Source organism: Lagenorhynchus albirostris, chromosome 1 (genome assembly GCF_949774975.1).
Source record: "Lagenorhynchus albirostris chromosome 1, mLagAlb1.1, whole genome shotgun sequence".
Taxonomy (NCBI): Eukaryota; Metazoa; Chordata; class Mammalia; order Artiodactyla; family Delphinidae; genus Lagenorhynchus; species Lagenorhynchus albirostris.
In genome coordinates, this window is record NC_083095.1 from 131,620,699 (window position 1) to 131,647,190 (window position 26,492).

At 51.0% G+C, this 26,492-nt stretch overlaps 1 protein-coding gene across 1 annotated transcript; it reads right to left on the reverse strand.

Annotated features, from left to right (window-relative positions):
* Window positions 1–12,581: 12,581 nt before the first annotated feature.
* Window positions 12,582–25,551, reverse strand: LOC132531941 (cholesterol side-chain cleavage enzyme, mitochondrial). Its single transcript, XM_060170045.1, has 9 exons — window positions 25,283–25,551; window positions 21,668–21,823; window positions 19,793–19,992; window positions 18,607–18,810; window positions 17,533–17,690; window positions 14,153–14,319; window positions 13,795–13,873; window positions 13,087–13,284; window positions 12,582–12,713 (listed from the first exon to the last, which is right to left on the reverse strand). Exons 1-9 carry the CDS (start codon window positions 25,549–25,551, stop codon window positions 12,582–12,584), a joined length of 1,563 nt encoding a protein of 520 aa, XP_060026028.1.
* Between the last annotated feature and the right edge of the window lie 941 nt (window positions 25,552–26,492).

Below are 26,492 nucleotides of genomic sequence, written 5' to 3' on the forward strand. Positions count from 1 at the left end.
GACTAAAGGTTTATCAGTTTTGTTTCTCTTCTGAAAGAACCAGCTTTTAGTTTTATTGATCTTTGCTATTGTTTTCTTTGTTTCTATTTCATTTATTTCTGCTCTGATCTTTATGATTTCTTTCCTTCTACTAACTTGGGGTTTTGTTTGGTCTTCTTTCTCTACTTCCTTTAGGTGTAAGGTTAGTTTGTTTATTTGAGATTTTTCTTGTTTCTTGAGGTAGGACTGTATGGCTATAAGCTTCCCTCTTAGAACTGCTTTTGCTGCATCCCATATGTTTTGGATTGTCATGTTTTCATTGTGATTTGTCTCTAGGTATTTTTTGATTTCCTGTTTGGTTTCTTCAGTGATCTCCTGGTTATTTAGTAATGTATTGTTTAGCTTCCATGTGTTTGTGTTTTTTACGTTTTTTCCCCTGTAATTTATTTCTAATCTCATAGCGTTGTGATAGGAAAAGATGTTTGATATGATTTCAATTTTCTTAAATTTGCTGAGGCTTGGTTTGTGACCCAAGATGTGATCTATCCTGGAGAATGTTCTGTGTACACTTGAGAAGAAAGTGTAATCTACTCTTTTCAGATGGAATGTCCTATAAATATCAATTAAGTCTATCTGGTCTATTGTGTCATTTAAAGCTTGTGTTTCCTTGTTAATTTTCTGTTTGGATGATCTGTCCATTGGTGTAAGTGAGGTGTTAAAGTCCCCAACTATGATTGTGTTACCATCAATTTCCTCTTTTATGGCTGTTAGCATTGGCCTTATATATTGAGGTGCTCCTATGTTGGGTGCATATATATTTATGATTGTTATATCTTCTTCTTGGATTGATCCCTTGATCATTATGTAATGTCCTTCCTTGTCTCTTGTAACATTCTTTATTTTAAAGTCTATTTTATCTGATACGAGTATTGCTACTCCAACTTTCTTTTGATTTCCATTTGCATGGAATATCTTTTTCCATCCCCTCACTTGCAATCTGTATGTGTCCCTAGGTCTGAAGTGGGTCTCTTTTAGACAGCATGTATATGGGTCTTGTTTTTGTGTCCATTCAGCAAGCCTGTGTCTTTTGGTTGAAGCATTGAATCGATTCACATTTAAGGTAATTATCAATATGTATATTCCTATTACCATTTTCTTAATTGTTTTGGGTTTGTTTTTGTAGGTCCTTTTCTTCTCTTGTGTTTCCCACTTAGAGAAGTTCCTTTAGCATTTGTGGTAGAGCTGGTTTAGTGGTGCTGAATTCTCTTCGCTTTTGCTTGCCTGTAAAGCTTTTGATTTCTCCGTCAAATCTGAATGAGATCCTTGCTGGGTAGAGTAATCTTGGTTGTAGATTCTTCCCTTTCAGCACTTTAGATATATTGTGCCACTCCCTTCTGGCTTGTAGAGTTTCTGCTGGGAAATCAGCTGTTAACCTTATGGGAGTTCCCTTGTATGTTATTTGTCGTTTTTCCCTGTTGCTTTTAATAATTTTTCTTTGTCTTTAATTTTTACCAATTTGATTGCTGTGTTTCTTGGCATGTTTCTCCTTGGGTTTATCCTACCTGGGACTGTCTGCTCTTCTTGGACTTGGGTGGCTATTTCCTTTCCCATGTTAGGGAAGTTTTTGACTATAATCTCTTCAAATATTTTCTCAGGTCCTTTCTCTCCCTCTTCTCCTTCTGGGACCCCTATAATGCGAATGTTGTTGTGTTTAATGTCCCATAGGTCTCTTAGGCTGTCTTCAGTTCTTTTCATTCTTTTTTCTTTATTCTGTTCTGCGGCAGTGAATTCCACCATTCTGTCTTCCAGGTCACTTATCCGTTCTTTGGCCTCAGTTATTCTGCTATTGATTCCTTCTAGTGTATTTTTCATTTCAGTTATTGTATTGCTCATCTCTGTTTGTTCTTTAATTCTTCTAGGTCTTTGTTAAACATTTCTTGCATCATCTCGATCTTTGCCTCCATTCTTTTTCCGAGGTCCTGGATTATCTTCACTATCATTATTCTGAATTATTTTTCTGGAAGGTTGCCTATCTCCACTTCATTCAGTTGTTTTTCTGGCATTTTATCTTGTTCCTTCATCTGGTACATGTCCTCTGCCTTTTCATTTTATCTATCTTTCTAATGTGGTTTTCGTTCCACAGACTGCGGGATTGCACTTCTTCTTGCTTCTGCTGTCTGCCCTGTGATGGATGAGGCTATCTAAGAGGTTTGTGCAAGCTTCCTGATGGGAGGGACTGGTGGTAGGTAGAGCTGGGTGTTGCTCTGGTGTGCAGAGCTCAGTAAAACTTTAATCCACTTGCCTGCTGATGGGTGGGGCTGAGTTCCTTCCCTGTTGGTTGTTTGGCCTGAAGCGACCCAACACTGGAGGCTATAGGCTCTTTGGTGGGGCTAATGTAGGACTCTGGGAGGGCTCACGCCAAGGAGTACTTCCCAGAACTTCTGCTGCTAGTGTTCTTGTCCCCGTGGTGAGCCACAGCCACCCCCCACCTCTGCAGGAGACCCTCCCACACTAGCCGGTAGGTCTGGTTCAGTCTCCTATGGGGTCACTGCTCCTTCCCTCTGGGTCCTGATGCACACACTACTTTGTGTGTGCCCTCCAAGAGTGGAGTCTTTGTCTCCCCCAGTTCTGTCAAAGTCCTGCAATCAAATCCTGCTAGCCTTCAAAGTCTGATTCTCTAGGAATTCCTCCTCCTGTTGCCGGACCCCCAGGTTGGGAAGCCTGACATGAGCCTCAGAACCTTCACTCCAGTGGGTGGACTTCTCTGGTATAAGTGTTCTCCAGTTTGTGAGGCAACCACCCAGCGGTTATGGGATTTGATTTTATTGTGATTGCACCCCTCCTACCATCTCATTGTGGCTTCTCCTTTGTCTTTGGATGTGGGGTATCTTTTTTGGTGAGTTCCAGTGTCTTCCTGTCAATGATTGTTCAGCAGTTAGTTATGATTCTGGTGCTCTCTCAAGAGGGAGTGAGCACATGTCCTTCTACTCCGCCATCCCGAACAAATTTCCTCTCTGAATCTAGGTCATTCTTTGTAAGTACTGCCTGTATCCAGTGACTCAGCGTGCCCTAGAATAAAACCATAAACTGCAGTGCATGGAGCATCCTTGAACATGTTTTCTTGGACGAGGGTGTGCTCCTCTAAAAGATAACCCTAAAGCAAAGAAACCCATTTGGATACTAATGTAATTGTTCAGAGCAGACATGATAAGAGCCTGAACTAGGCTGGAGAGGGAAAGGAGAGATGAATTCCCTTTCCAAAAATATCATGTGCTTCCTCTTGACAGTCTACTGGACCTCCCAAATCCCTGTCCATCAAGGGGCTGCTATAAATTGAGGATGTAGAGCAGAGCAGAGAAGAGAGCAAGGGAACCCAGGGTGAGGGTAGCAAGGAGGAAGAGAAAGGGGTCTGGCCTGTTGATTAAAGCTGGCACTAGAACAGAAATGGGGTGGGATGAGAACTACTGCCTCCAAGTCATGTCTGCCCTAGGCGGGGCCCTGAACCACACACACTGACTCTGAGCTTCCAGATACTCCATGCTTCTCCCATGAGAGGAATCAGAGGCTCAGAAAGGTGAAGGGGTCTGTCCAAGCTCACTCAGTGAGTCAGTGGCCAAGCTGGGCTTCTGAGTCCTGACCACAAAGCCCTGTGTGTGTGCAGTCTCTGGGCTGAGTGTCCTAGTGAATGAAGCTGTCTGAGGGCACCAGATGGGCAGATCTGGAGGAGCCAAGACCTGAAACTTGACTGGGGCAGGTGCTGGGGAGATGGGCCCAGCACTGGCACCATTTAGAGGGAAGGCTAGACAGCAGCAGGTGACAAATGGTGTCTGATGAGCCCCTGCTGACTGGAAACCCCTCCCCAGGCAGCCAGTGGCCCACCATGCAGCAGATTGAAGGCAGTGGCTGGGAGCCAGGCCACATCCTCAGTCAGCATGGGGCCCAGGTGGGAGTTGGGGACAGAGCTCTGCTTCCTGAGGACTTGGGAGCCCGTTTCTGGCCAGGCCTAGGAGGCCCACCCCCCACAGGCAAGGCCTTCACAGTCTCAGGAAGGACAGGGCTTAGGAAGCTCCTGCTGGCCTCGCTTCCCTCCTCCCACTCCTCCCCCAAACCTAGCTCCTACCTCCTCCCCCTCTACCGAGCTTCCTGGCTTCACATTTTGAGTCCCTCTTTTATATTTTGTGGTACTATTTATATTAAGAAACTCCCTTTCCAAAACTTTTTATAAATAACAATAGGGAATTTCTGATTATGATACAAGTACGTGTAAATATAGCCTATTAATTCTCCTATACACACACAAGGGCAAACATGAATTTTTTTTTCCCCAAATTGAGATCATAATTGTTTTTAGTAACCTGCTTTCATCACTTCTCAACATACTGTGAAGTTTCCATACATGGGGGCATCGTGGCAGGATTGCGCAGCGTTTAAGAGCACGGACTCAAGTGGCAGGAGGCCTGGATTTCAGACCTCGACGCTGCCACTCATTAGTTTTGTGACTGAGCACGCTACTCGCCTCTCTGGGCCTTGGATCCCTCGTCGGTAAAATGAGGATGATAATAGTATCCGCCTTCATAAGCTAAATGCAGGAGGGGGGTCTGACTTGGTACCTAGTAAATGCTCAATGAACACCAGATATTAGTATTATTGTTACTCCTAACCTAGTGACAGAGCCTGGCATCCCTTCCCCACCTCACAGCCTAGATCCTGTAGCTGGATTCCAACCCTGACCCTGAGTCCTTTTCTGGATCTCCCGGGCTTAACTACGCCATGTCCCTTCACGCCCCCTGGGCTGCTTGGGAGGCTGGTGCCTAGGGTTGGCTCCCAAGAAGCATTCAGCGAGATTTCAGAGAGATTCTTCCCTGGGTTCTCGGTGACGTGAGGAAGAAGAGGGATTAGAGAAGGGAGAAAGGAGAAGGGAAAAGGTGGAGAAATGGCCCTGATTTAGCCTGGCCCTGGAGCCTTTCAAGTCTCCATCGCTCATGGGCCTCCTCACCTAGTGTCTGAATCCTGAGTCGCCCCTAGCTGGCCTCCCCGGAAAAGGTGTCACCCCCAGGAGAGCACATTTGTGCAGCTGCTCTCACACGGCCAGAAGGGGTGAAAATCCTGTCATGACCACCCCTCCAAGGAGTTGCTAAGACTTGAGAGCACAGCTTGGGATTCTCTCTGTTCTTTGGCCTTGGAAGTGACCCACTGACTTCCAGGTGTGGGTGTAGATATTTGGGGGGGCTACAGTGGGGCTGGGGGTTCATCTCTGAGTTCTGGGGTACACAGGAGATGAACAGCTACCGGCAGGCCATGCAGAAGATGGCAGAGGACATCCTGTCACTGCGGAAACAGACCAGCATCCTGGAGGCAGAGAACCAAATGCTGAGGAGCCAGCTGACCCAGGAGGGGGTAGAAGAGGAGCCAGACATCACTGACAGAGCCCAGAACCTGGGTGAGGGCGTACAGGCCACCGAGGGAACAGGGTGGCAGGAGCCTTTCCCAGGACACAGGCTAGTAGGAGCCTGGCTGGGTCCTCTCTGAGATGGGAAACTGAGAGTCCAGTCCTGTGTCAAGCCCCAGGACTGGGAGATACCCCCCGCCCCCCAACCATGCCGATTTGAACTGGGAGGTGCCTCCTCCCTGAGCCAGTTCCTCCTCCACCAGCGTCCATGAAGCAGAAACTGCTGCTGAGTGAGCAGGACATGAAGAAGCTGAGGGACAAGGTGCAGCATCTGCAGAATGAGCTGATTCGAGTGAGCCTGGGCTTGGAGGGCAGAGGGGAAGGGGGCTCGGGAGGGAGCGTCTGGAGAAGCGTCTGCGGCTAGAAGGGAGAGGGACGTAGGGGCCAGGGGGCCAGGGCAGTGGAGGACTGAGCAGAGTGGCCTTGGGTGGACCCTAAGGGTCAAGGGCACCCCTGCTTTCCCCCGTTTCCCCTCCCTCCCCCACCATCAGAAGAATGACAGAGAAAAGGAGCTGCTCCTCCTGCACCGGGCTCAGCAGCCACAGGCGGCGCTGCTGAGGCGATACCAGGACAAACTGCAGCAGATGAAGGCGCTGGAGGAGACCGTGAGGCACCAGGAGAAGGCAGGTGCCCTAAGGGCCAGGCTGCCCAGGCCCAGCTCCACACACGGGCAGGTGTGGAGCCTCTAGGCCATCCCAGCCTCTGTGCTCTGCCCTCCAGGTGATTGAGAAGATGGAGTGTGTGCTGGAGGACAAGCTGCGGGAGAGGAACGAGCCCCTGCAGAACAAGCTGCAGGGAAAGCCCAATGTCGGTGAGTCTGCTCCCCAGCTTCTGTCCCATCCCTGGAGGCCCTGCCTTCTTGGAGCCTCTCAGTTTCAGGAGCACCTTCAAACTGCAGCAGAGGGTGCTAGGTCCCCTCAGTACTCAATCAGGCACTGAGCACTTCCAGAGGTCCCCCAAGCTCCCTTCTCCTACCATGGAGTCCCTCAGAACACATGGAGGGGACACAGTGTGTGAGCCATGCTAGAAAGAGGCTCAGGCCTTCCAGAAGATGCTCTGAGATTAGAGCGAGCAGAGATGGGCTACCTGCAAAGAGGGGCTGTCTGGGGCAGCGGTTCCCAACCTCTTAACTCCAGGACCCCTCAAATTATTTGCTCATCTCCCTGTGTCTTCAAAGAGTCTGCTTCTATAAAACACACAAAAACTTTCTGGTTAAATCAATGATTTGCTTTCTCCACTGATGTTAACCAAAGCCACCTAGAACTGCCAACGAGAGGCAGCTCTGATGAGCAGGAAAGAACCAGGTCACCCCGCATCAGGCCAGCCCAAGCAGAGGATTTCTGTGCCACCTCCCTGGGGACCCCCGTGAGCCCAGCCCTGTGTCAGGCTTCACCGCATGGGGGTGTCTGTAGGGGGCATTTTTGAAGGTCTTTAAGAAACAGTGAAAGCTGGGCCCACCTTTCAGGAACCCTGAGCTTAGGGTGAGAGTTGAGAAGGCAACCTAGGGAGGGGAAACAGCCATGCACAGGCCTGGGGAGTGACGATGCCAGGAGCAGAGAAGGGAGGAAAATAGAGGTGAGGAGCTGAAACAGACCCAGGACAAATGGTGGGGGAGTGATCAGAGAGAACACTGGGGTCAGAGTCTAAAGAGCCTAGAACGATGGCCTGAGGAGGAGTATGGACCTGATCCCACGGGCAGTAGGGAGCCATTGAAGGCTTGGGAGCAGAGGAGGGGCATAAAAAAGTAAAACGCTGAGGCAGATTGGACCAGGGACAGGGAGGCAGGAAAGCCCATCTCATGAACATCTATGGCCACATTCCACAGCCTTCCCCATGCTCTCAGCCTCTGGCCTTCCCCCGGGTCCAACGGGAGAGAATCTGCCTGTTGACCTTTACTCAATGCTGCTGGCGGAAAACTCGAGGCTGCGGGCAGAGCTGGACAAGAACTGCCACCAGTCGGCCCCCATCGTTCTGCAGCAGCAGGCCCTGCTGGTAAGAGCCACCAGCACAATTCTGGCCTGGACCTGCCTGCGCAGGTCACCAGGCACCCAGAAATCACTCAGGCACAATCCAAGTTGAAACCCAAGACCAGGAGCAAGGTTTCCCAGGGTGTCCAATGTGCCTGGAGTCTCCTGGAGAGCCTCTGGCTCTCAGGCCTTGGCTCCTTTCCCCTGCGAACACACATGAGTCTGAAAGCTTCACCCTTACCCTGATTTAGCATCCTGGGAGAGAAAGCAAGCCCCTAGCTGACCCCTGACCCCGTTTGCCACCTGGCTGCCCTGCAGTTGGGCTCCAAACAGGCCTCTCAGAACTCCATTCTGGAGCGTTTCCTGGGATTGGTACAGCCTTGGAGAGCCCTTTTCCCCCATCCCAGGTGGACCCTGGGGAGTTGGGAACAAGAGGAGACCTGGCAGAGAAGCTGCAAGAGACAGATGGTCCAGGCCACTGCAAGGGTACCCTGCCCACATAGGTGGGTGTCCCTGGCCCCTCCCTACCTCCGAGGCTGTTACAGGTGCCCCTGCTTTATGCAAACCCGAAGACAGAACATTTGGAATTACAAAAGCGGGGTGGGCTGGGCACAGGAGAGTTTTTCTCTTCATCCCAGGACTCGCAGGAGGTGAGTTCTGTTTGAAAGCACACCTGATGCTTGGACATCCATGTAAAGTGTGGAGGACGGGGAACCCTTTCTTTACAAATAGATCCTTCACTTTACAAAATGACCCCCAGCTCAAGATTCCTTTCTGTGCACTAACCTAGTGCCCCCTGGTGCATTTTACATTTAAAAATTGGTGTGCAAAAATTTCATACAGTCAAAATATGTGGGGGAAACAACTGTGAAAAAGGCACATGCCAGGTCTGAAACTCCGGGCAGGTTCTGAGGCTCGTTGGCCTCAGGGTCTTTGGCCCTGGGTCTGAGGCTCTGCATCAGGGAGCTGAATTTGGAACTCAGACCTGGCTGATTTCCCCCTCAGTGTCACCTGGCCTCCTGAGCTCACATAGCTACAGCCCCCAGTGGGGACCATGTGTGAGTTTCTGCTTTGCCCACAGGATCTTCTTGCCAATAATTCAGACAAGTTTAACCTCCTAGCCAAGCTGGAACGCGCTCAGAGCCGGATTTTTTCCCTGGAAAGCCAGGTAGGTGAGGTGCAGGGGTCACACAGGCCAGGTAGCCTCACCACTCAGCCTGAGACCAGGCTCAGCCTCTGTGTTTCAGAAGAGTTGGGGCTCCATGTGTGAGGAGGGTCCAGACTCCATGTTTGAAGAGGGTCGAGGTCCATTTGGGACCAGGGTCGAGGCTCTGTGTTTGCAAAGGATCAGGGCTCTATGTGTGAGGGGGGTCAGGACTCAATTTTTGACCAGGATTGGGGCTCCCTGTATTTGGAGTGTCAGGGCTCCCTGTTTAACCATGTTTGGACTCAGGGGGTACGGAGGGTCGGGGCTCAGTCTGCATCCAGGGTCAGGGCTCCATCTGTGACCAGGATCGGTGCTCCATGTGAGAAGAGGACCGAGGCTTTGTGTGTGATCAGGGCGAGGGCTCCGTGTGTGTCGGGTTGGTGATTGGTGTTTGTCTACGGTCAGGACTCCCTTCCTGTGTGAGGAGGGTCTGGGCTTGGTCTACATCCAAGATCAGGGCTCCCTTTGTGACCAGGGTCAGGGATTTGTGTTTCAGGAGGGTCTGGGCTCTGTGTGTGACCAGAGTCAGAGCTGCGTGTTAGAGAAGGGCTGGGGCTCTGTGTGTGAAGGGGGTCAGGGCTCCCTCTGTGACCAGGGCCGAGGTTGCACGTTCGAGAAGGGTTGGGGCTCATTGTGGGGAGCGCTGCAGCTCCATGGTTGAACACTGACGGGACTCTGCGTGTCAGGAGGGCCAGGGCTCATCGTGACCGGTGTTGGAGCTCCGTATGTTGGTGGAACCCAGAGAAGGTCCATCAGTCATATTCAAACTGTCGCTTGTCCACCCACCCTTGTTATCCTGAGGTCTCTTGGGAAGGTAGCAGGCCCACGTTGCCCAGGGTTTTGCTTTCTGCTCGAAGAGCAGGCTGAGGTTTGGGCTGTCCCAGCTCTCAGGGATGGGCGCTGCTGCCCAGTGGTTCTCCATCTGTGTCTCTTCGTGTCTATAGTTGGAGGACTCAGCTCGACGCTGGGGACGAGAGAAGCAGGACTTGACCACACGGCTGCAGGAGAAAGAGTACGGCTTGAGGCTCCCTTCCAACACAATCATCACAGATGAGTCCGTGAGTGTTCCCTCTGGAGGAGCTCTGTGGGGTTCGGGGGGTGGCTCTGGCAGCCACACACACACACCCCTTCCCCGAGTCACTGGACCTTGTGAAAACCTGTCCAGGGGGCCCTGCTCCCTGGCTGGTAGTCAGAAGACCTGGGCTCAAATTCTGCTCAGTTACCAGCCGAAACCCCTGCCCCATCTCAGTCCCCCGCCTGTCTAAGGGGAATAGAGAACCCTGCCAAGACACCCCCTCCCCTTCGGGTGGTGATGAGTATCAAAAAGGAGGGGCTGTGGTGGACAGTTTGCCCACAGGGGCATTTCTCGAATGCTGTGGCACTGGCTGTACTTTAGGACTGGATTTGCTCATGGGTAGAGTAGCTGTGGCCCCCTCTCCACTCCACAGTGCCTAAGATTCTCCCATGAGCACGCACTTCTTGGGCCACTGCAGTGCTGCAGACCTGCCAGAGGTGGGGGCATGTTGCCAGAGAGAAACACTGCCAACTTCCCAAGAACAAATAGGTTTATTCACAACTGTCCCTCAGGCTCAGCCCTGGGCCCCCCAGCCCCCCAAAGCAAACCCCCTGATGGCTTCCGCTCTTGAACCATCAGTACTCTGCTGGAAAGGCCTGAAAAGGATGGTGGAACTGGGTGGAACACAGGGCTACCTTTGCAAACTCACCCGCTGAGCCCTGGCGACTTCGGCAGAAATTAGGTATGACCTGCTGTGGTGAAATGGGTTTGGAAATCTTTGAGAAGTCATGGCCTGCTGGATTTTGGATCCTCTGAGGCATGACTTGCCAGGTAAGATGCATTTTATTGAGTCACCCTGCTGGGGACAGGGGCATACTCACTTCATCTGGCTTTGCCCACCACAGAACCCCTCCACCTCCTCCAAGAACCAGAGGCGACCCTCCAAGCTGGACCCCTTGATGCCCAGCTCAGAGACTAAGCTCAACAATCTCTCTAAATCCCAGCAGACTGAGTCCTGGCAGACCTCAGTCTTGGAGCAGGCCTCCCTCTCTGTGTACTGAGGCGTCTCAGACCCACTCCCTAAAATGACTTTATTAAACGCTGAGGTCAGTGAACATGCACCTCTTTCATTGAGCAGGGCAGCCTGGGGTGCCTTAGCTTCCTCCTTCCAGACCCCACTCTGGGCCTGGGTCCTCTGCTGTAGCCCTGTAGCCTCCTGCCTGTCCCAGGAGCTACCATCTTTGGAGAGCCAGAGGCCATAGTGGACCCCAGACAGGGGGTGGGTGGGGGTGGGGGAGAAGAGGCCTTCCAAAGCAGGATCCAGGGAGACAAGGCCTGTCAAGGTCTCTGGAAGAACTGAGACCACCAGAGGCGAGCTGGTGTGAGAGGCTGGAACTTCCTACCTGCACCCAAACATCTATCATATCTGAAATCCCTTTTTTCAAGTTTGGTTTATCTGTTTCTTGGGAAGGGAAAGACTTGAAGCCTGCCTGTAGCAATCAGTTACATGTTAGTATGAAATACCCCATTTACCTGAGCTGGCAATATTGTGTCTAAATGTGTCCAGGGACAGAAAAACAGATAGGGCCAGAAGAAAGAGCCCTCCACTGAGAGTTAGGAAGCCTGGCTTCTAGCTACAAGCATGCTGTGTGACCTTGGGTGACTCAAGCAAGCTCTCTGGGCTTCAGTTGCCCCATCTATCCCCAAAGAGCTTAACATCCTTGACAGTAAGGCCCTTTCCAACACTAACATTTCCAAGCAAAATGATTCAAGCCTGGAGAAAGGAAAGGAAGCAGGAAGGAGAGAGAAAGACAAGAAGGAAGAGGATCGTGATGAGGAAAAGCAGAAAGGCTCCAAGAATGGATTCAGAACCTGCAGATCCTGGGAGAAGAGGCCAAGCCAGCTAGGCTGCTGTCCCTAGCGGCACTAGCCCCCCGTCTACCTGAAGAACTTAGAGTTGGGTAGCCAAGGGCCAGGAAGGATCAGGTACCTGGTCAAGCCAGGAGTCATGAAGCTCAGAGGGGGTTAAGGTGGCCAAAATTGAGACTATTGTCAGGCAGTCCAAATAATGTACCAAAGACTCTGCCCCAGTCTCCCTGCCTAATGCCCAGAGCTTGGACAAGTGGGCATGTCCCACTGGAGCAGGAAGTTAAGGCCTGGGGAAGCCCAGAGAAGGGTCAGGTGGGGTAGAGGAAGTATGCTGTCCTCTCGTCCCCAGGGTCGGTCACCTCACGCCAACCCCTCACCCACAGTCTCTTCACCACATCGTCCCTGGACATGCCCAAGACTCTGGCTGGACCTTGGCAGGAAGTCCTCATGACCCCGCAGGGAATTCCCACCCAGGGCTCAGCCAGTCAGAGCCCTATACGAGCCTCCTGATAGGTGGGCCTGCCCTGGTAGCCAAGATTGGCCCACACCTCTCAGGCTGCCCTGTACTCTCAGCAGAACTCTGCCAAGTTCTATGTCCCTCTGCCTGCTGCTCCAGTAGCTCCTGGTGCAGTGGCAATAGCCCTCCACCAACTCTGCCTCACACCCAACCGGGACAGCAAGGGAGGTTGATCCTGCTGGCTCCTGAGCTGCTGTAGGTGGGTGGGTCCCAGCAGAAACGGTGTCAAGTGCAGCTGCCTTGGGTTCCCCATTCACGCTTAGATCTATTTGCTGATCTGGGTCAGGGAGCATCTCTACAGGAGTGATGGATACCTTAGGGGTCAGATGGAAATGAAAACACTTTACAGAGTTCAGCTGTTTATTGCCTTCATGGGATGGGAGAAGAGGGGGAAGAGATGGGGTGAGAGAGGGGTGCCTCAGCTGAGCGCCAACTCCATCTGGTCAGAGCTGGCCAGAAAGGAGCAGGGGTGGGGACCAAGCACTGGAGATGCGGACACTTCCATGGGCCCCACCCCCTTGGGCCGTCCTCCCACACCCCTGCTAGCCTGATTGGCAGGCTGTGCCCACCCTCTCCAATCACGCCTGTGGTGGGTCCTGGTTGAAGGGCTGGAAGACAAGGAAGATGGGTTTGTCGGGCATCAGGATGAGGTTGAATATGGTGTCCACATCGCTGAGATGCTGCAATTCAACCTTGAAGCTCTCCAGAATCTGAGAAAGAGGGGTTGTGGGCTTAGGAGAGAGGCAGGGAGGGTCTGTCTCCCCCAGGCCAGGCTTATTCACCTGTGAGCAGTGCCTGTTGAGTGTGATCTGAGTGGTTCCAAGGGGTCTACTGCCAGCTCCTACTGAATCCTGCGCAGAGCCTGAACACGCCACTAGTGCTTTGTCCCCTTGGTTCAGGCTTTCACTTTGGTTTCTACAAGACTTTTCCCACCCCACCCCCATCCCATCACCACTGTGGGGAACATATGACCAGGGAGCACCAGTGGGTGGTAAGTGGATTTGCCCAGAGAGAAGACAGCAGGGAATTGTGGAGGAGGGGAGACAACGTAATGGGAGACAGATGTCCCCAGGCTTGACTCACATGGATGAGGAAGAGGGTCATCTCGAGCTCAGCAATCCGCCGACCCACGCACTGCCGTACACCCCAGCCAAAGCCCAGGTTCCGGAAGTGAATGAGGTCCCTGTCTTTACCCAGCCACCTGGCTGGGTCAAACTTGTCCGGATTCGAGAAGAAGGCAGGGTCTCGGCCCATGGCATAGATGGCCACTTGTACCAATGTCTAGGGACACAGTGAGCAGAGGTCTGAGTAGGCCTCACCTCCTCACAGCCAGGAGCACTACCCAGCATCTCCACTCCCGGTCCCTAGCCTGGCTACCCAGCTGTGCAGCACAGGACACTGCCCACTATGTGACCTTGAACGAGGCCTACCCCGCTTCCCTGAGCCTCGCCCATTAAATGGGCATGACTGAAGACACTAGGCCAGGCACAGCGCAAGGGATTGCCCTGCCCCTTTCCTCAGCACCAGAGGGTCCCCAGAGACCCAGGCAGCCAGTGGGATCTCCCTCCTAACCCTACACTCCAGCAACATTCCAAAGACCATCACCCACTGTATCCACCACCTCTGCCCTTCATTCGGACTTGGACCACTGCCACCAAGGACCCCACCAGCCAGCTCCAGGAAGAAAGGCAGGACAGAAGGCCCCATCGCCCCCATCTGTACGCAACTGCAATCTGCCCCTGGCCTCGTCTGTCTGACTGACAGAGCCTGCAGCCCTCCTGCTGCACCTACCTTGGCAGGAATCATGTAATCTCGAAGAACCAAGTCATTTGCGAGGTATCTCTGTAGGGTCACGGAAATGGGGTGGAGTCTGCCAGTGAAAAGCGTTCAGAAGCTGATGCCCTAAGGCCTGGACGAAGCCCTGCACCTGGCGTGGCATCTCAGCCCCAGCTGCAGCACCCTGGAGGACCTGGAGGCAGGAGCCTTCTCCCTATTCCCAGCTATCTTCCCCAGGGTTCCCACTTCCTGCTACCAGTCTCCTCCACCAGGGCATTCTTGTAACCCTGTGCACAGGCACAACCCTGCCCCTGCCCAGGGATTTGTGGGGTTGGGGGCGGGGGGGACAGGCATAGGGTGGGGGTGGGCTTGCCTCAGTGTCTCCTTGATACTAGCTTTGAGGAGCGGGACCAATTGCAGCATCTTGCTTATGTCTCCCTGGGCCTGGCGCCGGGCATTCAGGACCTCCTCCCGCAGCATGTCCTGCACATTCAGGCTGCGTGCCATCTCATACAAGTGCCACTGCAATGTCATGGATGTCTGGCAGGGAGTGAGAGGGTACAGAAAACCAAGAGGACAGGTCACTCCTGGGGCACCTAGACCCAGGCTAAATTTTCGTTGCCAAACACCTCTCCCCACCCTTCTCCCAGTATCCAGAAACCACCATCCACAAAAAGCAAAACAATTCAGGCGGCAAACGTCCAAGAAGCCTTTCTTGTGGCCCAGGCAGGAATGTTTGGGGCAGCACTTGTCCCTGCCCTCCCCCTCATGTCACCAGAGCCCACCCATCTCCCCAGCCAGTAGAGGGTCTCCACATAGCTAATGCCTTCTTCCAAAGGACTCCAGAGGCCCTAAGAGGCCAAATCCTACTTCTGTAACGGTTGTACTCCTGAATGATTGCCATTCATCTTGAAATGCCTGTTAAATGACCAGCCCTCTCCCCAGTAGAACTTCCCCCTAAACTTAACATCTGCCTACAGCAGCACAGCATAAAGTGAGGCTCAAAAATGCTGAAACCAGGGCTTCCCTGGTGGCGCAGTGGTTGAGAGTCCGCCTGCCGATGCAGGGGACACGGGTTCGTGCCCCGGTCTGGGAAGATCCCACATGCCGCGGAGCGGCTGGGCCCGTGAGCCATGGCCGCTAAGCCTGCGCATCCGGAGCCTGTGCTCCTCAACGGGAGAGGCCACAACAGTGAGGGGTCCGCCTACCGCAAAAAAAAAAAAAGCTGAAACCAGAACAACCAGACCTGTTTTCTATCAGTATTGCAATTAGCACATGGTATATACTGAGATTAATCTCAGTGTTGGCCCAAGGTCGTGACTGTTAACTTTCACTGAAGGTATGAGTGACCCTCGTCAAGCCCCGCAGTTCAGATTCCTCAGTGGGGGGACCCTGGGCTGGAACAGTCCTCTGCCCTAGGGCTAGGATACGAGTTGTTGGCATATTATCTTACCAAGGACCACATTTTGGTCTAAGAGGTTTGGACATGCTCCTTCTTCTTCCCAGCAGAAACAATTGTGAAAAAATGTCATCCAGTCACTTCCTGGCTTGAAATCCTTGCCTGGCTCCCTGGAGTCCCCAGATCAAGTCCAGAGGCTCTGACCGGACCCATGGACCCCCTCCAACACTTGCCTGTTGCTCCCAGCCCACCGCCACCTCTCTCCAACATGCTCCTCATGCTCTAGCCACACTGAGCTACACACAGCTCCTGAAGCCCAGAAATCTTCCTCATGCTGCTCCCTTTTCCTACAATTCCCTTCCCCAACCTAGGAAGCAAGTGTGTACTCCTTCCTCAAGGCTCAGATCAAATGCATGTATTTGTCTCAGTACTTCCAAGGCTTGACACAGAATGGGTACTCAGGAGATACTTGTTTAATAAGGTAGTCAACTAAGTTACTAGCTGTGTGACCTTGACAAAGTTCCTTAACCTCTCTGTGCCCCAGTTTCCTTATCTGAAAAAGGGTTGTTTGTGAATCCTAAATGAGTTAACACATGTGAAAAGCTTAGGACCCTGCCTGCCACATAGTAATCGCTTAATAAATGTTACCTAAGAATAATAGCTGCTTTGGTGCAGGTGAGCTTTTTTCGGAGATCTCTTCTACATGACTGACAATGAACTATATTTAAAATATGCTCAAAGCCTCCATCTGTAGCCGAGGGACGGAAAGGCCTCCATTAGAGAACAATGTAAATATGATACGTAGGAAATCAAGTTATTCACCTAAGCATGACACATGCTTCTCCCCAGTCCTGAAATGCTATTCCTCCTCTGTCCTCCTGGCAATAAGAGGAAAGACAAATTGATTTTACTCTATGGAACACTCTCCCTGTCCTACAAGGCCATGTTAGTCTCTCCCTTCTTCTCAGCGTTGTCAGTACCTGGCACGTGCCTCATCATCCAGCCCTGTAATACGGTGAGGTAGTTATCTGTGTCCACGCTACCTCCTTGTCATGGGCTGAATTGTGTCTCTCCCAAATTCATATGTTGAAGTCCTAACCCCCAGCACCTCACAATGTGACTGTATTTGGAGATAGGGCCTTTAAAAAAAAAAAAAAAAGGTAATTAAGGTAAAATGAGGTCATGTGGGTGGGCCCTAACTGAATAGGACTGGTGTCTGTATAAGAAGAGAAGGAAGACCATGTGAGGATGTAGGAAGAAGACGGCCATCAGTAAGCCAAGCAGAGGGGCCTCAGAGGAAAACAACCCTGCTGACACCTTGATCCAGAACTGCGAGACAATATATTTCTGTGGTTTAAACCACCCAGTCTGTGGTACTTTGTCATGGCAGTCCTAGCAAGCTAATATACTCTTCCACTCTGAGCCATCTGGGAGATTTGAAGTCTACTATATTCACCTTTATAGTCTCAGTGCCCAAATCATAACTAATAACCACAAAACACTAAAGAATTAACCCTCACCATCACATTAGCTTGAGAAAGTTTAAGGTATTGGAAAAAGGGATGGCACATAAGACAGAGAAGTTTTGACTTTCAAGAACAGAAGTTTCTGGGGCTTCCCTGGTGGCACAGTGGTTAAGAATCCACCTACCAACGCAGGGGACACGGGTTCGAGCCCTGGTCCGGGAAGATCCCACATGCAGCGGAGCAACTAAGCCTACGAGCCACAACTACTGAGCCGGCGCTCTAGAGCCTGTGAGCCACAACTACTGAGCCCATGTTCACTAGAGCCTGTGCTCCACAACAAGAGAAGCCACCGCAATGAGAGGCTTACGCACTGCAACAAAGAGTAGCCCCCGCTCGCCGCAACTAGAGAGAGCCCGTGCGCAGCAACGAAGACCTGACACAGCCAAAAATAAATAAATTAATAAATTAATTATTTTTAAAAAAGGACTTGGCCATCCAGGACGTTTAAAAAAAAATAAAGAACAGAAGTTTCTGAGGTATTGTTCGGCCTCTGGGAGACACCACAGATGATGCCTTCAGACATCAGGGGCAGCTTTTCTGAGGTCCTGCCTTCCTTCCTGACTCGGAGTGAGCTGTCACCCACCTGTGCCTAGTCACTCCCTCCTCAGAGGCAAAGAAAAAATGGTGGATCAGCCTCAAGGCATGCTCCATGCATGACCAGCTTGACCTGCCCTCCTAGGAGATTAGTATCTAGGAAGTAGAGTCAGGAGAGGGAGATGGACCCCACATGGACAGGGTTTCAGACAATGAGGCAGGCTGGTGGGAGGGGGCATAGGGGCACAGGAAGGGACAGGATGTACCCCTACAGCCACCTCACTGTGTCCTCACCGTGTCCACGCCCCCTGCAAGCATCTCTGTAATGTTGGCCTTGACGTCTTCAGAGAGCAGCTTGTCATTTCCCAGGAGCCGGTAGAGGATACCTGGGTAATTGGTGAACTCTCTTTTCCGTCTCAGGTCCCAGTAGAAGTTCTCGGTGTATTTTTCAGCTGTGGGGCAGGAAGAAAGAAAATAGAGTGAGGCCAGGACTTCCCTGGCGGTCCACTGGTTAAGAATCTGTGACTCCACTGCAGGGGACACAGGTTAGATCCCTGGTTGGGGAACTAAGATCCCGCATGCCATACCATGTGGCCAAAAAAAAAAAAAAAAAATAGAGTGAGGCTCTCTGTAGAGGGGAGGGAAGGAGCACGATCTCTGGTGGGAGGTGGTACGGGGGCTTGGGGATTCTAGAGCCCTGCACTTTCTCAGCTGCCGTCTTTCTGAGCAGCGGTCTCTGCTAAATCCTTCATATCTGTTTTTTTGATTTATTGGCCATAGCTCTTTGGGGTAAGTGCTATCATCCCCATTTTACAGATAAGGAAACAGAAGTCCATCTAAGATAATGACTTGCCCAAGGTCACAAGGGTGTCAGGGGCAGGGGCAGGATTTGACTCCAGGCCTGGCATCTTCACCACATCCCAATCAGCCTTCTCCACCCTTTACCAATCTCTCTCACCAAAGTCCTACTCTGTCACCAAGCACAGCTGTGTCTGAAATACTGGTACTTAACCCATGTTGGGAATCACGGGCTCCTTGGAAGAATATGATGGACCTCTTAAATCCTCTTTCTCCAGAAAAATCTAATCAGCCCACCATATTCAGGGGTTCCTGGGCCTTCCTGATGCCCATCCCTGCCCACCAGAGGGTGGGTTTTCTACATGGCAAGCCAGTGCTCATTGACATAACTGGGGACAAAGAGGCAGGCTGAGGTCTGGAGCTTCCAGCTGACTTTCTCTCTCCCTCTGTCTCTTTCTCCCCACTCCCCCAAATCTCATCCCTGCCAACCGAGGCCCGGATTTCCCATCTCCTGAGGTAGACAGGGCTCTCCTGGCCCCCACATATGGCTGCTCAGGGTACAACCCTCACCTTTATTGAAAATTATGTCCCATGCGGCTACATGGTCTCTCCAGGTCTTGGTCCTGAACAGACGGAACAGGTCTGGAGGGAGGTTGAGCATGGGGACACTAGTGTGGAACATCTGGTAGACAGCATCAATGAACTTCTGGGCCTCAGGGTCCACTACTTCGTCCAGCATCCCCAGGCGCTCCCCAAACATGACATTGGTGATGGCTGCAGGGGAAGCAAGGTTGAGGAATCTCTTCCAACCCGACCATCTGAGAGCCTCTGCTCCCAGGAAACCATCCCTCCCAACACATAAGAGCCCCTGCACCCAACCTCAGCTTCCTTCAGTAAAGAAACTGAGGCCTGAGTCCCAAAGGGCTAAAATTGCAGGCCTAAGGAAAACTGCCTTTCTGGCGGCCAGTCAGGTCCACTAGAGGGTCATGTGGCAGACCCTAAAAAGGGATCACAGAGCCTCCAGCCCAGACTGGGATGAAACTGCTCGGCCCCTCTTCCCCCAGCAGCCTCTCGGCTTTCCTCCTGGAAAGAGAGGTTTCTCGTCTATAATTGACCAAAGTGGCTAAATACTTCCTGAAACATGTCAGATGGGTGCCTGGGGGACATCAGTCCCTGGTAATTGGCCATCCAGGGCCCACTCTGGCTGGACGTAAGAAGACACAACAACTCCAAGGTTTTCCTACCTCCTGGGTCAGCAATCTGAACGCTGATTTCATGCCAAACTCTGGGTACTCCAAATCTCCTGAAGAGACCACATGGGCCCCCATCAAGCCACAGGGCCTTTGCATGTGCATGTTTCCTCTGCCTACGCTGTCCAACCTCCTTATTCCATCTGGATAACTCTTACACATCCTCCAATACCCTGCTCGGATTAACCACCCAACCCTCCCCTTCCCTCCCAGACCTCAAAGGGAAGGTCTCTGTCCCAGGAGATTTGCGGAATGAAGGACCAAGCCAAGCCTGGCTTTTGGAGGAAAGTGGCAATAGGGACCTACAGTTTAGAGACTCTTGCCCCCATAGCTTGAATCAGATGAGAGCATGCAGCTCCCCCTGGGTGGCTGATGGCAGAGAATGTGTTCAGCGGCTCATCTCAAGCCAATCCTGACACTTCTTCAGGGTCTGTGTTGGGTCTCTAGGTGGGACGCTGGGTTCTCCCTCCCCCAAGACTGTGGCCAGGTAGGTTCAAGCCCCTTACACTCAAAGGCGAAGCGAAACAGGTCTTCCCTGATGTCCCCTGAGAACTTTCCAGAGCCCTGCTGCTTGATGCGCCTGTGCAGGACGCCGACGAAGTCCTGAGACACTGGGTTCAGCAAGGGAATGAAGTTCTTTATGGCCTCTGGAGCCATCACCTCCGTGTTCAGGACCAACCGGTCTTTCTTCCAAGCTCCTGCCTTCCTGAGAAAACATGGGCCCTCGGGCCCTCACGGTCACAAACCCCAGGCCTGGCAAACACAGAGGGGGCTGACTTGACTCTCCCAGGAGGCTGAGCCACAGCTCAGAATCCAGCACTCCATCCACGTCCTCCTCTGCCCTCACCTCCTCCCAGCTTCTGCCTGGCCTGGGCGGGGCAGCGGGGAGAGAAGGGAGGAAGTGCGTGACAAGAAAAAAAGAGGTTGAAGGAGAACAAAACCCCAACCCTGCTCTACTCTCTCTGCTGCTGCTGCTTCAAGCCAGAGAAATCATATTCTTAGAGCCTTTAAGCAACTTTCCAACCCTCTAGTCTTTGCCTCTGCTACAGGCCTGCCCTCCTCACCACTTCCCCTTGCTCCTGGCCAATCTCACCTCCTACCATTCAAGGGTCCCTCTACATCACCTTTTCTGACCCCTGCACAGACACAATTGACCAACCTCTGCACCCCCAACGCGTCCCATTAATCACATTGGTGGGGAATCTCAGGTGCCCAGGATAGGGTTAATGCCCATTCTTATTCTCAGCTTATGGCCCATTCTTGAAAATAAATCCATGCAAAGCCCTCTTTGTCATTTTAGGGCTTTGTTTATTTACAAGCATGTTATTATGAACTCACCACCCAGCAGAAAAACTAGGAACTTGACCATAACTTACAGATGCCCACCTGGTCCTCCCACATCCTGCCTCCCCGGCTAAGGGGACCATCAACCTGAATCCCTTGTTTGCTTTTGTATATAGTTTTATCTGACCGACATGTATTTCTAAAACATACTTTTTAAATATGTATACTTGTTTTCAACTTCTTATAAAAGCTGTCATGATTTGGTTTGTTCCCTCAATTTTATATTTCTAGGTATCATCTGTACTGTTGTGAGTCACTGAGTCTGTTCTTTTTGACTGGGGTATGCCACTGTCATTCATTCCTGCTCCTGTTGGGCATTTAAGTGGTTTCCAGGTTCTCACTATTATGAACAACCCTGTTGCAAACATTCTAGTACATGTCCGCCTCGGGGGGGGCAGGATATTCTTTGGAGTATATGCTTGAGAGCAGAACGGCTGCATTGTAAGCATGTGAATATGCAACAGCAGGAAGTAATGTCCAACCATTTTCCAAAGTGATGCCATCAGTTTTCAGCCCCACTAGCAAACTATGAGCATTCTAGTTGCTCTGTATCCTCACCAACACTTGCTATGGTCACATTTTAAATTTTTGATGAGCAATTTGGCGGAAAACGGTACCTATTACATTTAAATACACTGATTTGTTCATGTTTCTCACTGTTCCTTTAGGCTATAAGGGACTCACAGTGGCAGGGCCCTGCCCTACTTTTGACTCAGAACCCAGCACAAGGACTGGTACATAGTAGGCACTCAATAAAATGGGACTTAATGAATGAACCAGTAAATGAGGACTTCTCAAGGTCTTTAATTACTCAGTAAGATCTTCTGCCTGATCATGTCGCTGAGGGTTGGCAGGGCAGTTCACCATCCCCATCATCTGTTTTATGGAGGCAGGAAGAGGACAGGGATTTGTCTAGAGGCCCCAGCTAGAAAGAAAAGGCAGGGCACGCATGGCCCCAGCCCCTCACCCCCAGCCTCTGCCCTCGCCACAGCTGCCATCATCTCCCTCCAGCCCCTGGGAGATGGCCCAAGACTCACTTCAACAGGACCCCGATGGGTTTCTCGTAATACTGGTGATAGGCAACCCAGGGTGGGATGTTGTATCGTTCTGGGTTGGGTCCCTCGAACTTAAAAAGCAGGGCCACATCTTCAGGGTCGATGATATAAACTGACTCCAAATTGCCGAGCTTCTCTCTGGAGGGGCAGAGAAGGGGTGCTGTGATGTAAGGTTTGAGGAGACCCACGCACACCCTGGGCAATCAGGACACAGTGCTCGGCTCGTCTGTAACCACCTTGTGGCTGACAGAACAGAGCAGACAGGCCTGGGAGTGGATTCCGTTCCACAGCCTCCTCGCTGTGTGACCTAAGTCCCTTACCCTCTCTGAGTCTCAGTTTCCTCAGTGGAGATAAATGCAGTACCTGTCTTACAGGATTGCTGAAGGATAAGATGATATGAAGTCTAGGGGTGTGATTCCCGTGAGACATTCTATAAGTGACAGCTTTGTGCTTCTCTTATCATCACAGTGGCGCCTGCCTACCTCAGCACATCCCCAAGACTTACCCAGGGCCTTCTATGGACCATCAAGTCCTCCATGTTCATTCTTCCTTTGTGTCCACACTCTCAGCACCCTCCACCCTCTCACCCAGGCAGAGCTCAGAAACATGGCGCCTTCGTGGCAGCTTAGGGTGACCCTGTACTGAAGTGATTCCATTCAGCTTGTCAGGCAAGCCAGGCACCGGGCCAGGCAACCCCTTCTAGGCTCTAGGATTGAAGTTCTGGGAGTGGCTGCCCTGCCCCCTGGAATCAGATGTCCAACATAGTACCTTGTCGCTATTAAAATAAAACTACGTCAGACCCAGGGTATAAATATACCTCAGAGCACTTTGCAGAGAGTATTAAAGCACAGCTATTGTGAAACAACAGAAAATTCTACTTCTCACTTGCATCTGCCTTTTGCATAAGAAAGTTAATTCAAGATACCCTTTAAAAAGAAAAAAAAAAAAAGGTAATGAAGAACCTAGGGGCAAGATGGGAATAAAGACGCAGACCTACTAGAGACCGCACTTGAGGACATGGGGAGGGGGAAGGGTAAGCTGGGACAAAGTTAGAGAGTGGTAGTATATATATGGACATGCATACACTACCAAACGTAAAATAGGTAGCTAGTGGGAAGCATTTGCATAGCACAGGGAGACCAGCTCGGTGCTTTGTGACCACCTAGAGGGGTGGGATAGGGAGGGTGGGAGGGAGGGAGAAGTAAGAGATATGGGGATATATGTATATGTATAACTGATTCACTTTGTTATAAAGCAGAAACTAACACACCATTGTAAAGAAATTATACTCCAATAAAAATGTTAAGAAAAAAGGAATTAAATATATTTATAAATTACGTTCTTAGAGTAAAATAGCAAAATAAAAGATACTTATTTCTAAAGAAAAAGAAAAAAGACACACTTTAAGGTAAAATATCATGGAACATACAGGTATAAGCCAAATTCTCATTCTCTCTCTCTCCCCCCTCCCTCCCCTCTCTTCCTCCCTCTTCCCGGAGAAAGGAGAGGGAGGGGGAAGGGGGAAGGGAAGGATGGGGAGATGGAAAGAGCACTGCTTTAACCACTGACCCATAGAGCCTGGGCCTACCTTCCGCAAGTCTCCTTGGCGAGCCATGGCCTCCTTTTTTTTTTTGAATTTAATTTTATTTTTTATACAGCAGGTTCTTATTAGTTATCTATTTTATACATATTAGTGTACATATGTCAATCCACGGCCTCCTAGAAAATCCTCTCAGTGTTTTCCCAGCTGCCACACGGCCTCAAACCACTGACTCCATTAAAAAAAAAAAGCTAAGCAAAGTCCTTGAACTGCTATTGTTATTATCAATTCCACCTCTGGGAATCTAGCCCAAGGCAGCTATCTGACATCAGACAATGATGCCTGATGGATGAGAATGTTCATAGCAAAAAAATGGAAAAGGATGTCTAATAGCAAAAAAAAAAAAAAACCTAGAGTGGACTAAATGTCCACTTTAAAGAACTGGCTAAAAAAATATACCTTATCCATGCTATGGGCTACTATGCTGCCTTTTCAAATTATCTTAAAGTGAGAAAAGAGAAAAGAAGTCCTCCATACATTGCTATAGGACAACGCCAAACAGCGTATAAATATATTCACATTCTGAATGGAATATAAATATTATCAAAACTGAGATTGTATCTGATTTCAATTTTTCTAAATTGTTTGATAAAGAACAGGGACAGCCTTGTATTAAGGAAAAATCCACAAAACTTGTATTTTAAATTCCTCACGTTCATTTAGAAGTTTGTTATTTCAAGGCTATAGCTAGAATAGTGACACACTGAACTGTAAGTTAGACAATCAAGGTTCCAGCCTTGGGTTCGCCCTGATGAGCCGTGTGACATTGGTAAGACCCTTCTCCTCTCAGGGCCTCAGTTTCCCCATCTGTAAAGTGGGGATAATAGCACCAACTTTAAGGACATGTGCCAAGGCTCAGATGAAAGTGACTCAGAAAGTAGAAAGGGGTTTTATAAAATAAAGAGCTCCTACGGGGACTAGGGGCAGGAAGGATGAGGCGGGGTGGAAGAAGGGGATAACGAGAGAGCTCCATGAAGTGAGGTTGGGGATAGAGGCCTGGAAGAGAGAAAGAGACAGACAGACAGACAAGGAAGAGACACTCAGGAGCAGACTTCTCCCAAGCCTGACATTCAGTCTGGCGGGGTGGGGGGGCAGGCAGCGCCCTGCCTCCAGCCAGCTATAAAAAAGTCACTTAAGACTTCAAAAGGCATTGTGGGAGAGGGAGGAAGTGACCCTGACTAGGGAGCAGCTGGTCCCCTACACAAACTAGCCTCCTCCCCCAGCCCACCTATCCAACCAGCTAACATGTCCTACATGCCCTTTCCTCATCTCAACCCTTTCACTTAAAGTAAAAGTAAAGTATTGTCCCTCCTGGTGTCCCCTCCCTGCCCTCCCATCCCCCTCACCTACGCTCTCAGAAAAGAACTCAGGTGTGTCTTGAAGCCCACCCACCTTAGAAACTGCTAGACCAGAACAAGTGAGGCCTCCCACCAAGGGCAGCCCCCAGACCCCACCTCCATCCCAGGGCAAGAAGGTGGGGTACACAGTGGTCAAAAGACCGAAGGCCCTTCCTCCTGGCAGGAAGCTAGGCAGATGCTTGGGGAAGAGGGGCTCCAGCCAGGCCTAGTGGGAGGGACAAAATCCGCTGCTCCAGAGCTGCACAGGGCCAAGGGCCGAGGTTCTAGCTGAGGGACCAGGGCAAGAATCCTAACCTCTCTGAACTTCATTGTCTTCTGATAATAGGGATGATAAACTTACCTTGCAAGGTGTGCTGCGGATAATGGATGTAGGGAGGCATTTGTCAGGGCTTGTTCTCTTAGCATTCCCACCTCCCTAAAGTTTCAAAGGGTATAGGACCTGGGGACTGTTGAGGCCTCAGGGCTGGGAAGTGAACCCACTGTCTGGGAAGCCTTATCCCTTCTCCTGCCACCCCCAGGCAGGAAGAAATAAAGCCAGAGGTGAACAAGAGCCTGGAAGGGGAGGGCAGACCATGCGAGGAGAGGGGAGCCCAGCAGGGCTGCCCTATCCCACCAGCCCCCAACCTCTGCCAGGCTTACCTGTAAATGGGGCCATACTTCTGGAAGTTCTGGATGTGGTGATAGTGGATTTTCTGTGAGCCCTTCTCCCTCCAGAAACGGTATAGGTTAAGCCAGCCATTGTCACCAGGGGTGGGGATCTCGTTGAAGGGGCGAGGGGTTTTAGTGGAGATGCCGGCTCCCTCTCCGGTGCCCACCCTGGGATGCCCCAGGCCCTCCCGCGGGGTGCTCAGGAGGGGCTGGCAGCCTCTGACCAGGACTGAGTGGAGGGGAAGCCCCCTGGCCAGCATGCTGCCCCTACAACTGCTCCTACTGCAGCAGGGCCTGACGAGGTGACTCTGGCCCTGGGCCCCTGGGGCCCAGCTTATAACCACCAGCTCAAGGTTAAGCGAGAAGCTGACAAAGCGGTCAGCCTCCCTCCTCCTCCCGCTGGCTCCAGCCCACATAGCCCCTCCCAGACTCGAGAACTGTAAAGAAAGAATGTTGTCCACCATTCCAGTTCTACAAAGATCAAGCCATTAGCCACTGCGGTCACCCACCTGAGGGGAACCCCTCTGTGCACCCTGAGGGAGACTTCAGGATGAAGAAAAACAGGAAGCATTTGGATTATACTGGCCCCTAGAGAGTTAAGATGTATATCTAAGGAAAACTTTCCATGCCCCTGGACTCTTGCACCTTCCCCTACATAGAAAAGCACTAAAAGCATTAACTTGAGATGTCTGTTGATTGTGATTAGCAGTAATCTTTTCATGTTAGGCTACATGGTTTTTTTCCAGCAAAAAGTTCATATAAATCGTGGCTTCTCCCTTACTTTTCTGGAGCAGACCCTCAGAGCTATCTGAAAGGCTGTCTCCTAGGCGATAGTCCTGTAGGGTAGCAACACTTGCCACCCCAAAATGTCTCTTTGGAATGCAGATTATTTCAAGATGAGAACAATCAAGGCCCAAAAGACTTGGGAAGAGACTGACCTTCCCTTTAACCCCCTGAAGAAGAAGTTAGATAGAAGGCCTGTTTCAGGAATCACCAAAGACATCGGCAAAGAATGTGGACTAAGTGTGGTGAGGGAAATTCTTAGAGACCAGAGACCACTCTGAATCCCATAATCTCTGCATGGCCAGCAAACATTTATTTACCAAACATTTGCTTTCCCATCTCCACGTCCCTTCAAAGTCCCAAACCCCTACCTCTGGCATCCTCTTTTGTCTCCAGCTGAAGATGGTCTTTAGGTGAC

Coding starts and splice junctions, on each gene's coding strand:
- LOC132531941 (XM_060170045.1), bottom strand. CDS start 25,551: ATGCTGGCCAGGGGGCTTCCCCTCCACTCAGTCCTGGTCAGAGGCTGC. Junction 19,993..21,667: donor CCCATCGGGGTCCTGTTGAA/GTGAGTCTTGGG, acceptor ATGTTTTCTCAG/GAAGGCAGGAGCTTGGAAGA. Junction 13,874..14,152: donor AGTATCAAGGAGACACTGAG/GCAAGCCCACCC, acceptor TTTCACTGGCAG/ACTCCACCCCATTTCCGTGA.